At 42.9% G+C, this 16,426-nt stretch overlaps 1 protein-coding gene across 13 annotated transcripts in view; it reads left to right on the forward strand.

Moving 5' to 3' along the window:
* FBRSL1 (fibrosin like 1) overlaps positions 1 to 16,426 on the forward strand; it is a 739,850-nt gene that overhangs the window by 10,259 nt on the left and 713,165 nt on the right. For 11 of the 13 annotated variants that reach the window (XM_039504484.1, XM_039504491.1, XM_039504486.1 and 8 more), the window contains exon 1: positions 1,239 to 2,027. The exons of 1 other annotated variant lie outside the window; for it this stretch is intronic. In XM_039504484.1, coding sequence (XP_039360418.1) covers positions 1,734 to 2,027 — 294 coding nt within the window. In that variant the 5' untranslated portion in view covers positions 1,239 to 1,733. Of the gene's footprint in view, positions 1 to 1,238; positions 2,028 to 16,426 lie in introns of those variants that run through there. One more of the 13 variants, XM_039504490.1, reaches the window with a different exon arrangement.

Here is a 16,426-nt window from a genome sequence, read left to right on the forward strand (position 1 = left end):
TGGGATGAAGGGTAGTGGGTGGAAGCTCCCAGGGTTCTGGGCTGGGGAAAAGTCCTAGAGGTTCTGGGAAGGCGGGAAGATCCCTGGGGTTCAAGGTTGGGGAGTTCCCAAGTTCTGGGCTGCAGGGTGGCAGGAGGAAGTCTCCTGATTCTGACTGAGGGGTGGGAGGGGAAGTTCCCAAGGTTCTGTTCTGAGGAGTGGGGGCGGTCCCTGGGGTTCTGGGCTGAGGGGGAAGCTCCCCGGGGTTCTGGGCTGGGCAGGTGGGCGCTCCCAGGGTTCTGGCCTGGGGGTGGGGCGGTCCCCGGGGATCTGCACTGGGGGGAAAGCCCCCTGGGATTCTGGGCTGGGGAGGAAGCTCCCCCGGGGTTCTGGGCTGGGGGGGAAGCTCCCCCGGGGTTCTGGGCTGGTCAGGTCAGGTGGGTGCTCCTGGGGTTCTGGGCTGGTCAGGCGGGTGCCACCGGGCTTCTGGGATGGGGGAAGATCCAAGGGGTTCTGGGCAAGGCAGGAAGGTCCCTGGGGTTCAGGGCTTGGGAGTTCCCTGGGTTCTGTGCTGGGGGGGGAGAAGCTCCCAGGGTTCTGGGCTGCGGGGTGGCAGGAGGAAGTCTCCTGATTCTGACTGAGGGGTGGGAGGGGAAGCTCCCGGGGTTCTGGGCTGGAGGTGGTCCCCAGGGTTCTGGGCTGGGGGGGAAGCTCCCCGGGGTTCTGGGCTGGGCAGGCGGGTGTCCCCGGGGTTCTGGGCTGGGGGCGGGGCGGCCCCCGGGGTTATGTGCTTTGTGGGAAGCTCCTCGGGGTTCTGGGCTGGTCAGGCGGGTGTCCCCGGGGTTCTGGGCTGGGCGGAAGCTCCCCGGGGTTCTGGGCTGGGCAGGCGGGTGCCCCCGGGGGTCGGGGCTCGGGGGGCGGGGCGGCCCCCGGGGTTCGGGGCTCGGGGGGCGGGGGGCTCCCGGCGGGGGAGGCGGGGCACGGCCGGGCGTGCGCCGGGGCCTGACGCGCAGCTGGCAGCCCTGCTCATGCGCGGCCGGCCGGGCGGTGCTAATCGTCCCAGCTCGGGGAGAATGGGGCGGAATCCGGGGCGCGCGGACTGAGACGCTTGCAGGGGCTGGGGCTGCGCTGGGGGGCGGCCGGGCTGGGAGGGGCGCGCGTGCTCCGGCGGCGGGCGGGGGCCGGCGGGGAGCCGGGCCGGGGGCCGGCGGGGAGCCGTGCCCGGCAGGAGGGGTTGCAGGCGGCGGCGGGGGCTGCACCGGGATTTTCTCTCTCTCTCTTCATTGCAACAAAGTTGCGGAGCGAGTGATATTGTTGCAACCCCCCGCCCCCCGCGGCTGCTGGCGGTTCGGAGCTGGGGCCGGAGCCGGTCGCTGCCCCGGGGGAGGGGGCGCAGCGCCGCCGCCGCTGGATTATCCCGAGCCGGGTCGAGCTCTCCTGGATCTCCGTCTTCTGCTGCTGCTGCCGCCGCTGTGAAGCCGAGGGGCTGAGATTTTTTTTTAACCCTCTTTTTTTTTTTGGAGGGGGGGATTTTGTCAAGGTCATTCCGTGGATTTAATTTTTTGATCTCCCCCCTCTCTCCTCCCACCGCCACTGCCCAGCTTTGCTCTGTGGATTATAATCTCTCTGGATCGGAGGGTCTGAACAGGAGGATTTTTAGGGCTTCGGGGGTTGGGGAGGGGAAGTGGTGAGTGAGGAAGGGGGGTGATTTTTTTTATCTCCCCCCTTCCCTTCTTCTTTTTCTCGTTTGGAAAATGGATGGGAAAATCAGGCAGAGCCGGAGATCAAGGTCCCAAAGGGACCGCGTGAGGAGAAGGGAAGCTAATGCCAGGGATCCCCGAAATCAAAGTCCTTCTTCGGCATCCGAAAAGGAGCAAAGCCCTGGCAAGGAAAATACAAGCCAAAACTGTACAAATCCCCCAAACCTGGCGTCCACCGCCAGAAATGTCAGACCTCCGAGGCGCAGGAGACGGGAATCCAGCTCCCAAGAAGAGGATTTAATTGATGGGTTTGCTATAGCCAGCTTCAATACCTTAGAAGCCTTGGAGGTAAGAGATCAGAATGATGGGTTCTCTGGTATTTCTATGTTTTATGGTCCAGAGCAATGGTATTGTCTCCTGAAAAAGCATGGGACCTTTATAGAGGCGCTGAATCTAGGCTCCAGATTGTAAATACCAATTAACTTTCTTCTTGTAAATTACCTGTGTGCATTAATCCTGATGTCAGCCTGGAGGAATTTAAATGGAGGGGGAGCTGTGTATGTATGTGGTCGAAGGGATGGCAAGTGAACACCAGTATCTTTCTTGAGTACTTGTATGTCTGTTCATAAGTTGCTGTAGGCCAGTATTTGTGGGTAATCCTATACTTTCCAATTCAACTAATATCAAGTATCAGGGCAAGTTAAATGTTTGTTTAGGATTTTAATTGGCTGACAAATATCTGATGGGAGGAATGCAACATATTTGTGCATCATGGTATATTGACGATAACCTGACATTGTTGTGAATTGTAGAGTCAATACTTAAACCATGTTTTTCTAGGCCTTTAAAGTTTGTATTTGTATTGCCAAAATGTTACTTTATCTTTCTCAGGAGACTGTTAGCAAATGGCCAGTGTTTAACATTTTGTGGAAAAAGAGATGTTTACGTGGATAATAATCCCCTGGTTGTAATTCCCAATTTTTGAAGTAATTGAACAAATTCTTCATCTGTTATTGACTGTACATTTTTTCCTGCTGTTAATAGGTTGGCAAAAATATTGCTTGTCAAACTTATTACAAACAATATTTGCTGAGCAAATACTGCTTGTCTTCTCTGAGCTAAATTAAGCAGAGCAGGAAACTTAATATTCTCAGAGGGGCAATGACAAACTAGCACTTTGTGTGGCTTTTGATTTTTGTTTTGTGGGTGTGTGATGGGAAAATTTGAGTTGGTAGGAGAAAAACTGCTATCAAAAGGCATTTATCAAAGAAAATAGTTCATCATATTCTCAGTAAATATGAGCAATAATAGTGTCCTCATTCACTTTACCACATTATTTAATACAGCACATTGAATAATGTACTTGGTTATTCATACTTTGGATTTCCTGCCATTTTAGTATCTATCTTGTCTAGGATTTTAATTTACTGTAATCCTTGTTATGTTTCCCTGGCCCTCTTGTACATCAATACAGCATTCTTAATGTTTACACCCACATATCAAGATCTTATTTTGTCAAAAGGTTTCCCCAAGAGCCTGTCTGATTTCCAGACCAAATCTCTTAGAACACAGGCTCCTTCTCTCATAGTTTGTGGCCTTGTGGCTACCAGGATTTTTCAGCTCACCCACACTTTGTTAGCTGTGTGTTTATAAAGTCTGTTGTAACAAGTCGCTGATTATCAGAACCAACTTCTTTGTACCCTAAAGACGATCCTTTTAAACTTAAGAGAAACTGCCACCCCACTTTGGGCCCCAAATTTCCCCTCTCTATCCCTAATCTCTGAGTATTTTGCTTAGGAAGTCATTACTAGCAGGGCATATGGTGATGGTGTTTGGAAGGAGACAACCTGCTCAGCAGCAGTATCTGGAGCTGTTCTGAGAACAAATGTTTATGATGCATGATGCCCTGTAAATCTACAGTGGGACTGAGCTGGCAAGATTTTGGTTCAGGGAAACTGACTCTTAATGCACGTAAAAAGAAAATTTGGCTGAGTCTTTGCTGAGCAGTATTGAATGTGTAAATGCTGGAATGTTTAAAAAGAAAAGATTTATGATAAACTGATAGGTGGTGTTTTATGGCCTTTAGCAGAAACTGCTGTGGGATATTATCTTAACACTTAAACCAACTAATATCTGTCTGAGTTGATAATGAGCAAACTATCCAGCTTTATGTTGCTTTAAAACAGATGGTCTAGACCTGTCTATTTTTTTTTTCTGAGCATGCTCATTGTCAAGCACACATCAGCAGATAGGTCCAATTAAACCACTGAGTTTCTCAGAGCTGTCAGTGAAGAAAGTAAAATTCATTTTCTTTGGGAAATTTTCTGCCATGATGAGCACATTATCGGGAAATATCATTCAAATGATGGTACAGTCCCTCCAGGGGCAAAAGGCGGGAGGGGGAGCGTCTCATGGTTTGCACATGGTAACGGATTAGTCATCAAATCAACCAAACATTAACCTGGGCAATAGTACTGTGCACAGAGGAAGAGGGATGACATTAAAAAAACCAACCACCGCCCCACAACCCTGGAAACCTTTTTGCTTTGGGGATGAGCTATGGTAAAGATACTTTATAGGACAGTCCCCTCGGAATCCATAGTGAGGTTTCAGAAGCAATCTATTTCTGCAGTCTTTATCGACATGCAAGAGAGTACACGAACTTCATTTTAGATTTTAATTGGCTCGTCAGAATAAATAGTGTAAGCAGAATTCACTTGTTTCTTTCATGTGTTGCACTGGGAGACGTGTCATACGTGAGGTGCTTTTGAAAGCCCTAGTGATCTGTGTATTTAATACATTCCAGTAATACACACACATTTACTGGGCATTGTGAGAATTTTTCTTACAAAAGTGCAGTGCTGCTTTTGTCAAAAGATAATGCCTGGCAGATTTCTGATGTAGCAGCAAGCAAAAGGGATTAGCAAGACAAAACTGCTTTAAAGTAACATATGCCCACATAAATTACTGAATCTGTAAGGTCATTTAGAATACTAAGAAGCAATACTCTGTAGTGTACTTGACTACAACAGGTGGTCTTCCACTGGTTTTGAGGAGAAGCATCTTTTACAGTGTATACATTTTTACAAAAATTATTCTGTGATGGCTGCTTAATTAAAAATTATATACAATTTGAGGAGAAAGAAGAGAATAAAGGTTAAATTTCATATTCAGCACGCATATGTTAGCCTTATAATTTTTTCATTTGTAATCCTAAAAAGGAGCAGTTGTTTGTGTATGTGGCAGTTCTTCATTATGATCCTTTCTCATATTGCTGCTTTGCGTTGTTTTTCATTTGGTTTTACAGTGACCTGTGATTAGGTTAAATAGGCTCGCTAAATTGTGGGCTTCCCCTGGGAAATCAAATTGCTATATGGTTAGAGAGAACCTCATAGTAGAAAAGTCTGTAACGTGTAAGGTTTTCTTTTTCTTTTTATCTCAAATAATGTGAAATCCCCTTCCCCACTTCAAAAAAAATTCTCACTACCCTTATGTTCCTGTAAATGTAGGATGCTATATATATTCTTCCTGTACGTTGAACTGAAGATGCCAGCACGCTGAACCCGGCAGGAGTTAATTTTGCTGTTGCCTATAAGGGAGTTAGTTACTTTATGATGTTTCCTTTAATTTTTTTAAGTTTTAAGTAGCGCTTTGAATTTTCATTAAACCGCTACAGAATGCTGCCAGTGGCATTTGGTACCTGATGATGTTGTCTCAACTCTGCATGTGTCTATCTACTTGTGGCTTCGTTTTAGGTACAGATTACCTATCCCAAGCTCTAGGTATCCTTTACTCAAGAGAGAACTTAAAACAGATAATTTAAAAAAAAAAAATCCAACTAAGATCAAAACAAAAAGCCATAGCAAACCATCAGTTCTTCTCTGTTCATAAGAATCTGAAATTACCCCAACTCATCATCTGCACTTAAATATCCTTCACCCTCAATACAAATCTCTACTCAAACCCAGGTTAAAATGCAGCTTTATCTTACAAATTATTAAATAGAAATCAATAGAATTTCAGAGTTTAAAAGAAATAATAGAGAGACTTAACTAGCAGGTAAAGCAAATGAAATAAATGTTTTAATCTGAAAAGGAGAGTCAGTGTGGAGACCGAATAAGATGGACAGCTACAGGAAGTGAGAGACAAGCTTTTGAGCCACACAGAATTCTTGTGGCCCAAAAGCTTGTCTCTTTCACCAACAGAAGTTGGTCCAATAAAATATTATCTGACCACCTTGTTGCTAATATTCTGAGACCAACACGGCTACAACTACACTGTAAACTACAGGAATGCTATTTAGATGACCCGTGCAGCAGAGAAGAAGGTTCTTGCACCAGTGGCGATGTGATTGTGAGATCTGTAATGTTATGAGCAGGGAGAGAAAAAGTGAGAGGTGGTCTGTGAAGGAGGATGCAGAAAGTCCTTGGGGGGATGTTTAAAAACAGAGGGGAATTTTGAACAGCATCCTGAAATGAATGGATATGGATATGTGAGTGTTTCTCTCTTGCTATATATTCATTTCATTTAGATGAAGTTGCTAATTATTCTTGAAGGTGATTGGTGAATCACAGTGAGAAAAAAACAGATGAATGAGTCTGTATTTAAGGGCTCCTCTCTCTGATCATACTTGTTCCTTTCAAGTATAAAAACAATGCTAAAAAGGGAATTTCATCAGAATGTAAATGAATGAGATCTTTGAGACCAGTTGTTCAATCAAAGCTTTTGTAAATGTTATATCTGTGTGTTCTTTGGCTTTTATTATCAACTTTACAAAGCTGTGGAACCCTATAATAAAGATTTCAGATTTTGTATTTATATTATGGTAGCTCCCAGCTGGGATCAGGGCTTCTTTGCGTTAGGTGTTGCACAAATATAGCTCCCAGTCCTGAAAAGATATAGACTTGTGCTTAACTTTACACAAGTTAGTAGTTCCACTGAAGTCATGAGGCTACATGCAGGTAAGGGTTTGCAAGGTTGCAGCCATACAGGTAGATAGTCTCTACCCTGAAGAGATTTACATTGTGTTAGTTTTCTCACACCTTCCTTTTTTAAGGGATCTAACAGAGATACCAGGTAGTTACTTGTTGTGGGTTGTGCTTCAGATTAGCAAGTTGGAAAGTATCGTAGTGATGCAAAATTTCTGGGTAGAATCTGTAATTGCTTGGTCTTTCCTTCAGCTTCTGTCTTGATAAGGCGGTGTCCACAAGTGTGCTGTACACTGTGCTGTTGCTCTGAGCTTTTAACGATGATAAAACCAGTGCGTTTAACTTCCTGTTCCAAAGGTTTTGTGTTAGTTCCACTGACTTAGCTGTGTAACCTTTGATTTATGATCATATCTTCTGTATGTTTTCAAACGTGATGTAATGAATTCTTTTCCATAAAGCAGCACTCATGTTTAAAAGGGCAGGTACCCAACATTTAAAGTTCTTACCTTGGTGCTTAACTGCCTAATGACAATTTATAAAGTCAGTTTTTTGAGGAATTATGTTCCTTAAAAATCTTGTACTTTTAAAGATTCCGCTTCAGATGCCTTAGACTTTTGATTTAACTGCAGACTTAGTAGTAGTCTTCGATTATGTGTTTTCATAGCACTGTGCTTTTCAAGATTAAAAAAAGCAGGTTAATTATGGCAGTTAATTACCTTTTGCAGATGAATACTAAAAATCTGCTTTAATTATAAGAATTTCTCTTCCATGGATCTTTTAAAAGAAAATGAACTGATATTGCTAATATATGTAAAAGTGGACTGCTGTAGTTAGTGTAGAGTTTCTAAAGAGCTTAGAGAAAATAACCTCCTTTTCACTCAGAAACTCACCCGAATGCTTAATTTTTCCAACAGAACTTGGATACTAGTCTTGCCATGAAGTAGCTGTGATCTGCAAGAAGAGTTGGACTATTGGTATGGAAATCAGCACACCCACTTTGCTTCTGGAATTCCCATATCTAGCCTTGCTGTAATAAGAAGCTTTCTTTGGTGACGTTACTGAGAATAGGAATTGTAAAAGCAAAGTGGGATGCATTAGATAAGCACATTTGGATGTTACTGTGCAGCATGCTGTTCCAGCTCAAGTTCTGGGAACATGCGTATAACGGTTTGACATAGAAGACAGTCTGGTTTCTGCCATTTCGATAACTGATCCTTTGGGCTACTTTCAGATTGGAAAAACTGAAGTGCTGACACCCAACTCCATAGGAACCCCATTCTGTGCTTAGAGTTCTTAGATGAAAACTATTTTATATCACTGCAAGCTAAAGTAAATGTCACTTAGGGGAATTGTGTGTTGGTGGCACAGAAAAGATTTCACTGTCTGATACTATTAGTCAGATTAGCTTTGAATTTTTTTTAAACTTAACAGATACTGGCAACTTTTTTTATTTCGATCTGTGCAAGCCCATTGTGACAGTCCTTAGAGCAATATATAAATCAACTAAAGATGACCTGTAAAGACGGAATAACGAGCTTGTGCCTTCTTGCTCCTTTATGATGTGAAAGGAGGCCAAAGCATTTTTCTTTTGCTTATTTTTTACATTAGAAATACAGGTCTTGTCCACCTGGGAAAAACTCTTAGGCGACTGTAGAGCTAGTAAAATGAGCATGAACAGCAGAGAGGGGAACACATATTTAAACTTATTACTGTTTGGGGAGAGGGGTTATAGGCACCTGTTTAACTCAACTGACTAGCCCATCCTTTGGAGAAGTGATGACTTTGTTAAAGCCCCTTCAGTTAATGGGTGAGTGGTCTCAGTAAATGTCTGCCCCAATCTGTAAAGAAGTTAAAAAAGCAAGCAAGGAAAAAAATCCCTTTTGAAAGTGGAATGCTGTCAAATAATGTTTAGATATCGTAAAGTAATCAGAAGAGAGCATAGATGTTATTTCTTGATAGGCTGCTTTAAGGTGCCTATCAGAAATTCAGCTGATCTAAAGTTTGTGGGCTGAAATGCAGATTTATTTTCCCCCTTGAAACTTGTGAACTGAAATATGGGTACAGTCAGTGTATTAATATGTGGAGACATACCTATCCTGTGGAATTGGAAGGGACCCTGAAAGGTCATCAAGTCCAGCCCCCTGCCTTCACTAGCAGGACCAAGTACTGATTTTGCCCCAGATCCCGAACTGGCTCCCTCAAGGACTGAATTCACAACCCTGGGTTTAGCAGGCCAATGCTCAAACTACTGAGCTATCCCTCCTCCCAGTAATGGTAGCATTATTTATAACTTCTTCTCTGGAAGCATTTTGTCCTTTTGCGTACTTTTCATTTTGTAAGAAATGGGTGTCTGCTTAATATTGGATCTTAAAAAAAGGCTCCAATTCTGGAAGGATTTAAGCATGCACTTAACTTTATGCATTCTGAATAGTCCCATGGGGGGTGGAGGGATTTTAAGCCCTGGTCTACACTATGACCTTATTTTGGTATAACTATATCACTGATGGGTGTGAAAAATCCACACCCTGAAGCGACACAGTTATACCAGCTGAACTCCCAGTGTAGACAGTGCTATATTGACAGGAGTGCCTCTCCCATTGACGTAGTTACTGCCTCTCAGGGAGGTAGAGCAGCTACGCCTACATGAGAAGCTCTCTCGTTGGCATAGGTAGCGTCTTCACTAAGCACTACAGCGGTGCAGCATAGTCGAGCCCTTAGACTCTGTACAAACCTAATTATAATTTGGAGCTGGAAATGAGTAAGAATCAAGCTCTGCAGTCCCTACTGGGACTCTGTGCCTCGTCAGTGGACCTGGTCGCATAGCTATACACAGTGAAATCAATGGACATACTGTTACATGTGAGTGGGTCATTCAACAGGAGTGATTGTGTATTGTAATGGAGTGTGACTGCTCCGTGAAAGCAGTGGTGCATATATGGATCATGTTAGTTTTATGGTATTATCTAGGTATGTGCTGCTTACCATATTTGTAGATTAATCAGAAAAAGAGATGGCTTATTGAGCTGAGCATCAGGTTTTGTAATTTTTTATATTCTTTGAAACAGAAGGTACAAAATGCCGCAGAGTCAACTTCATCCTTGTGAGGCAGATAAACGGAGTTCTTCACTTTGCTGTGTGAATGGTCCAAATTCAACGTGACAGTCCCTTTCACAAAACCTAAGACCAATGGAAAAGTTTCAATGCATATTTTCTTTTTTTTTTTTTTTTTAAATTCCCTTAGAAAGTTACAAATGTTCTCTTGTGCAGTTTACAACAAGAACACTTCAGTATTTTACCTGGTGCCAAAGAACATATGTAAAATTGACTGGAATTGACTTGAAACAAAAATGCAACTGACCAGGCTATTTGCATCCTCCAAACAAAGGAAAAATCAAATTTAAACCATATAAATAGTAAAAGATAAATGTGATTTTAAATTATTTAGCATTTAATAGTCTAAGGTGGTGTGTGTAGCTCAGGTAAGGATGTTTTATAAAATATATTTAAAAAAAAATGCCTGGCAGCCTCCCGTTTAAAAAAAAAAAAAAAAAAAAAAGTAGATCTTACTAGTTCCAGTTAACATGCATTCGACTTGTAATGAAGTAACCAATAAAATCTCCATTGTCTCTCCTTGTATGCTAATGAAAGACAAGTTTGGCCGTTTATCTTGGCTATCTCAAAGAAATGAGAGAGACTCTCTCTCATAATGATGTGTTCAGGAAAATGCAAAATTCTGAGAGTATTTAGAGCAATATTAGCCCTCTCAGCCTGAAACTTTCTTAAACTGAATTCTGGCTTGCCCTGTGTAAGAATTGGTCGACACAGATGTTTTGTACCATGCTAACTATATACGTTTAGAAACTGATATAGTTAAAGTGATACAACCCTGTAGTAGACACAGTTGTACTGTTATGAAGATGCTTATATTGGTAAAGCTTATTCCAGTGAATTTAAATTTAGGGATTTATTTTTCTGTCTTTGATCAAAATTTCTACGTCCTACTCTATGGTAAGGTGTGTGGAGTTTGCTGCACTTGGTGGTGACTAAAGTGAATCTTTTGGATAAAGATGGTGGTAGAAAGATTGTGCAGCTTTTTCTAAAAATCATTTTGTCACCGTGATTTAGGAGGGGGAACTTTGTTTGTGTATCCTTAGTGTGGCAGTCAGTATTTGTGCATTGCTCAGAGCAAGTTGTGTATCAGCAAAACTGAAACCATGGGATGAGCTCTTAAATCAAGCTCAGTGACTTTTTAAATAAAGCTTTGAAATACAGTAGGGAAGGCTTGATCCTGGTATCTATTGTATGTGAACATCTTGCTGGAAGTGAGAACAGTTTCCAATGCATTGCACTTCAGTGCCTCTAGTTAAGCACAGTAAAGGTATGAAAGAGTTGTATGTAGGTGAAGTGGCTGTTACTATTTAACAGTTGCTTGGCTTGGCTTTGCTGTAGTACAGAGGGGCTTTGACTGACTGTTTCAGCAGCGCTACTTACACACACTGAGGTGTCTGAGTGCTGCTTTACTGGGTATGTTCCATCTCTTTAAAAAGTTGTTTCTTTCCCAGAACAAATGAACTGTTGTTAATACCATTCAGATGCTGAAAGGAGAATCAGTCTTCACACTATTAATCCAAAATGCTTTTAAGAAAAAAAAAATCATGTTAAAATGAGTCGGTCTTGAGTGACTTAACTTTCAAGGCTGTGTCTGCGTGGGCAACAGTGGCACCTGTCATGCGTCACCAGTACAGGTCTATTTGTTCTAGCATGCTGAAAACTGGAGTGTATACAGGCCTCGGGGCTCTTTACCCTGTTCTGAACAGGGCTGGCTGACAGATGGGTAAAAAGATCTGGGATCTCTCTGTGCTACAACTTCCAGTGTAGTTACTATCAGTGATGCTGTACTTGTAGTGAATTGGGGTCCCATCAATGCAAGCAAAGCTGTGGCTGTCCAGGGAATGTTGGTTAGGGAGATATTTCACGCTCTGTGGAGAGTCTGGGGAAGGGTGTGGGTAGGGAAAGGCAGTAGATTTCAAGGACTCAGAGAGGCTGGCTGTCAGGGAATCTGCAGAGCATTGTTGCGGGCAGGGGTCATATAGTAATGCAAGGAAGGAAAGCTGCAGCGGCATGCAGGGAAATAAAATAGCAGTGAAAAAACTACCAAATCTTTTGAGTACCATAGGAGAAGGAAGGAAGAGGAGTGGGAATGGGCAGGAACAGCAGAGGCTGGCATAAGTCACCTCACATTGTTCATTAATTATTTCAAATTAAGTGCCATGGAAGCAAAACTTTAGGCACCCCTATTGACCCTGTAGTTACTAACGCAGGTATGTGTACAGCTCTCCCGTGTCATTCCAGGTAGACATAGCCTGTTTCATTTGTAGTTCCGTTTTGCTCCAAGCCAGAAAGAGACTAACTTGAACAAAAGTTGCATCTGCAAGGTCAGTGCTTGGCATGGATTGGAGGGATCAAAATGATTCCCAGAGCCATTGGCTGCAAAACGTGGGCTGATGGCACCATTCCTGTCTATCTCTTTGTGTTCAGTGAAAAGCTTTACAATCTTTTATGAGCTATGTACAGTTACACAAGCCACACGCCACAGAAAAGATCGCCATTTGAAGTCAAACATTCCATTTTAGGGGACTGTGGGTCACTGTCAACAGGCCTGTGCTTCATTTTGTTCTGTTATGGTCTGGACCTGCTTTGCAGAGGAGCCACAGAGAGATGGCTTTTTCTGTCATGAGGTGTGCAGGAAATCTCTTTGGTCTGTTCAGGTGCACCCTGTAGTCTGCTGAGTATGAAAATTAGTGACTGGTTATCATAGAACTCTTGTGTCCCGTCCCCCCCCCCGACCAAACTTTCTCCATAGATCAGTGCTTCCAAAGTCGGGCCGCCGCTTGTGCAGGGAAAGCCCCTGGTGGTCCGGGCCGGTTTGTTTACCTGCCGCCTCCGCAGGTTTGGCCGATCGCGGCTCCCACTGGCCGTGATTTGCTGCTCCAGGCCAGTGGGGGCACGGGAAGCGGTGCGGGCCGAGAGATGTGCTGGCCGTGGCTTCTCGCAGCCCCCATTGGCCTGGAGCGGCAAACTGCGACCAGTGGGAGCTGCGATTGGCCAAACCTGCAGACGCGGCCGGTAAACAAACAGGCCCGGACTGCCAGGGGCTTTCCCTGAACAAGCAGCGGACCAGCTTTTGAGAAGCACTGCCATAGATGACAAACAAGAAAACTACAGTTCATTTATTTTTATTTAGTATCAGGGTAGTTTCCCCCCCACAAGCATATCCACAAACTAGTAACCCCTGTGTAATGAGGAAATACCATATTTAGCTTGAGAGGAGGTGGGTGGCCCACGCAGGGGGGGAAATATGGATAATTTAGATTGCGATAATTGCCTTATGACCTACAGAAGGGCTGCAGTTTCGTTACTCCCTACTATTGTTAAAACTGCGGATTAAGCAGCAGTGGTTTTGTTGTACACTGTTTACTACAACGCTAAAGCATTTTTTGTGGGGTGGCTGTTTTATCCTTTGATTGCTGTTAAGTTTTGGCTAATAAATATGATTATATCTTTGACTTGGAATCATGAATGCATTTTTTTGTGTGTGGATGTTTTGCTGGGTGTGCATCTTCTTTTATATAATCTATCCAGACCTCATGCACAGGGAGAGAAAGACACTAAAGATAGTATGGAGTTAAGAGGTGTTTATAGAATCAGTCAAACCTGAAATAAAATAATTATGGTGTTTTGACAGCTTGTTAATAACTTGCAGCCATTGGGAGAAATATAATTGCAGCATCCTTAGTTTTTGATGGATGCTTGACATTTCTTTCAGATTGTAAAATTAACTAAAGAATGTGAAAATAGTTGGACATGAAGCCTGCGAAAAATGATGGGCCAATTAATTAAAAAAACCAAACTTCATTCCAATTTAGGTTCACTACAGTTGGTTTTCTGTGCAATTCAACGTATTAATGAAAGGTGTTCAACCCTTTGTCCCACACCAAACTGTCCCCCGAGTCTTTAGCTTTTGGGAGTTATCTGGAGTGTTACCAAAACCTTCTGTGAATGAAGTGGAAATGAATCCTCATGCATATTAGATATGAAGGAAGAGTCTTGTCACCTGTAATAACTAAAATCCCCTGAAGTGTTGCCAGCATGTACTTTAGGAATCATATAATTATATGATTATTGAAAGAGACATAAAAGACCTCATGGCAAAACTAAAAAAATTTAAAAAACCACATGCGTAAAGAGAGGGACAAAATTTGTCACCATCTTTTCCAGTTGCTTTTTCACAGTGTCTAAAAGCCCAATAATTGCTCTTATCAAGAGGGCTTAATGAAATTGGAGGGGATGGGAAGGAGGGAATTGTGGCTATGTCACAACGCTATCTTTCAGGTTTATTTTCAGCTGTAATTGAAATGTGTTTTAAAAACTTAAATGAATTGTTTTTACTACCAAGCTGAGAATACGTTCTTAATGATGAACTACAGTACAAAATATTCATTTATTGTGATGTTGCACTGTAACAGTAGTGTTGTGGTCTAGTGGTTAGCAGGGGAACCGGAAATCTAGATATCTGGGTTGTTTTTCTGACTCTGCCACTAATTTCCTGTCTGAGCTTTGAGCAAGTCATTTAACATCTTTGCTTCACTTTACCCACGTATAAACTCTGTATAATAATCCTTGGCTACCACACGGGGAGGACAGATTCTCAGCTCGTGTGATTTGGCGAATAGCTCCATTGACTTCAGTGGCTATTCAGCCATATTCACCATTCCCTTATACTGGAGAATGTGAGAGAACACTTCTCAGGTCAGGTGGTATGTGTGTGAACAGCACCTAGCACGCTGGAAAAGCTCTGCCACTCCAGATAAATGTTTCTCATTTAGTGGAGGAAGTGACATGTCACTGGGTGTATGTGTCTATTATTTCTGACCCCTCGCTCATCATTCTAGTATCTTGAACTTTGATGTTACTTCATCGGAATTCATAAGGCTCTGGAAAAAGCTGCAAGCAAAGGTTGAATCCTCCTGTGTGAGCTACACACAGAAAAATCTTGATCCCCCTCAAAGGCCTGTTTCTCTAGGTCACTGTTACATCCCTCTCACATTGACTTTCTGAATTTGCTATAGTCCATCTCTTGCTGATACAGTGTACAAATTCTAGAGACTGTACTGCACTTATAAAATGTATGTATTTTCCCCAAAGATGGACCGAGGTATGCAAGTGATGGCTTTCCCGTGGCCACCTGGTACCTATTCTACTAGAGCCAAGGAAACAGGCTAGTCAATCCATCCAAGACGAGGTTCTGAAATTTTTGTGGGTCTTTGCTTTTCCCCCCAGTACTCCTGATCCACAGTCTTACTTCTCGTAGCAGAAGTCACTCCTGTGTTCATTGGATATTCCTCTCATGCAGCTCAAATCTCAAGAGAGACCAATACACTATAGAGCAAGATACAGTCCCCTTCTGTTTTTCTCAAACTTACCAAGATCCCAGAACATTTAAAAAAAAACAAAAAAACCCAAACCATCTTTAATTCCGTTCAGTACATGCTGTTGTGTACGACAGTGATCATTAAAAGCAACACCTTTTGCAGACTCCTCTCCAGGAAAAAGGCATCCCATTTATTCTGACATTCTGGTTGAAAGCTAAATAGCAAGTTGTGATTTAATATTACTAATGTGATTTTAGCTGAAAATAACAATGGCTTTCCAGACAGATGGATTCCATAACTTGCTTACTATCAGCTCATCCATCAAACTCTACACATGTTTGCAGATTAATTATAAGGCACACATGGGAATGTTGTTGATTACATCAAACAAACTTATCCAAGTCCTATTAATGTTTTCCCCGCAGGCTGCAGCCCCCTGGTGTGGTATGTGTGCGGGAGGGGAAGTGTATTTGGCAGACCTATCCCAACAGTACTAGACAGTAAAACTTCTTAAGAGCTTCAGCATGATTGCTTTTGCAAGTCTCCATCTCTATGGAGATTGTTTTCTATCAGTTCTTCCATTCTGAGTGTCTTAGTAAAGATAACAATTTTTGAGACTTGCTGATGCAATAACATGTTTACATGGGAAAACATTAGCACTGATTCCAGGAAGATTGACGCTAATAAAGTATTCTCTCCTATGGGCTTCCTGCAAGGAAGGGATGAGCTGCACAGTATCTGCTAGGTGAACAGGTTTTCCAAAGCCTTGCTTCCTAACATCAAGCAAAGTTCCTTTTGCAGCTTGGGGAGTGGCTTTTGGGAGGTAAATAAGTGCCATCTCCCGAGTTTATGCTGCAATATGAGCAGTAGGGAGTGGGTTGCTGTGTATATAGTACTGCTCACCCACAGATTGTCTTCAAATAAAATCTTAAACATGTTACTGTTTAATAGGATGCCAGAGGGTTATTTCTGAACTCAGTATTTTTAAATAAACCACTTACGTGAACTATTTCCAGATGAGATGTTTTTGGGTTCTGCGCTTCGTCTTCCTTCGGTGCTAAGTACTAAATTATAAGTACTAAATTTGTGAGATTTCCTAGCACGTTTGTTTACTCCTTCTAAAATGGGGACTCGATGTTATCTTTGTGCTTCTGTTTCTAGCCATTTATTTCTCATACAGCTTTGGGGCAAGTCTCATCTCATTACAAACTACGTGTTCTTATGGTGGCCTTATTAGCTATGCTGGAGTTAGGCTTCTGCTAATTCCAAATAAGGAAGTTAGGGCTGGTAACAAAAGACGTAGGACCAGCATATGCATCCGGGGGTCCAGTCTTCAGGGAGTCTTGTGGGGAATTCCCAGACGACCTTCCCCCCAAATACCTGCTCT

This window comes from Mauremys reevesii, linkage group 18 (genome assembly GCF_016161935.1).
Source record: "Mauremys reevesii isolate NIE-2019 linkage group 18, ASM1616193v1, whole genome shotgun sequence".
NCBI lineage: Eukaryota > Metazoa > Chordata > Testudines > Geoemydidae > Mauremys > Mauremys reevesii.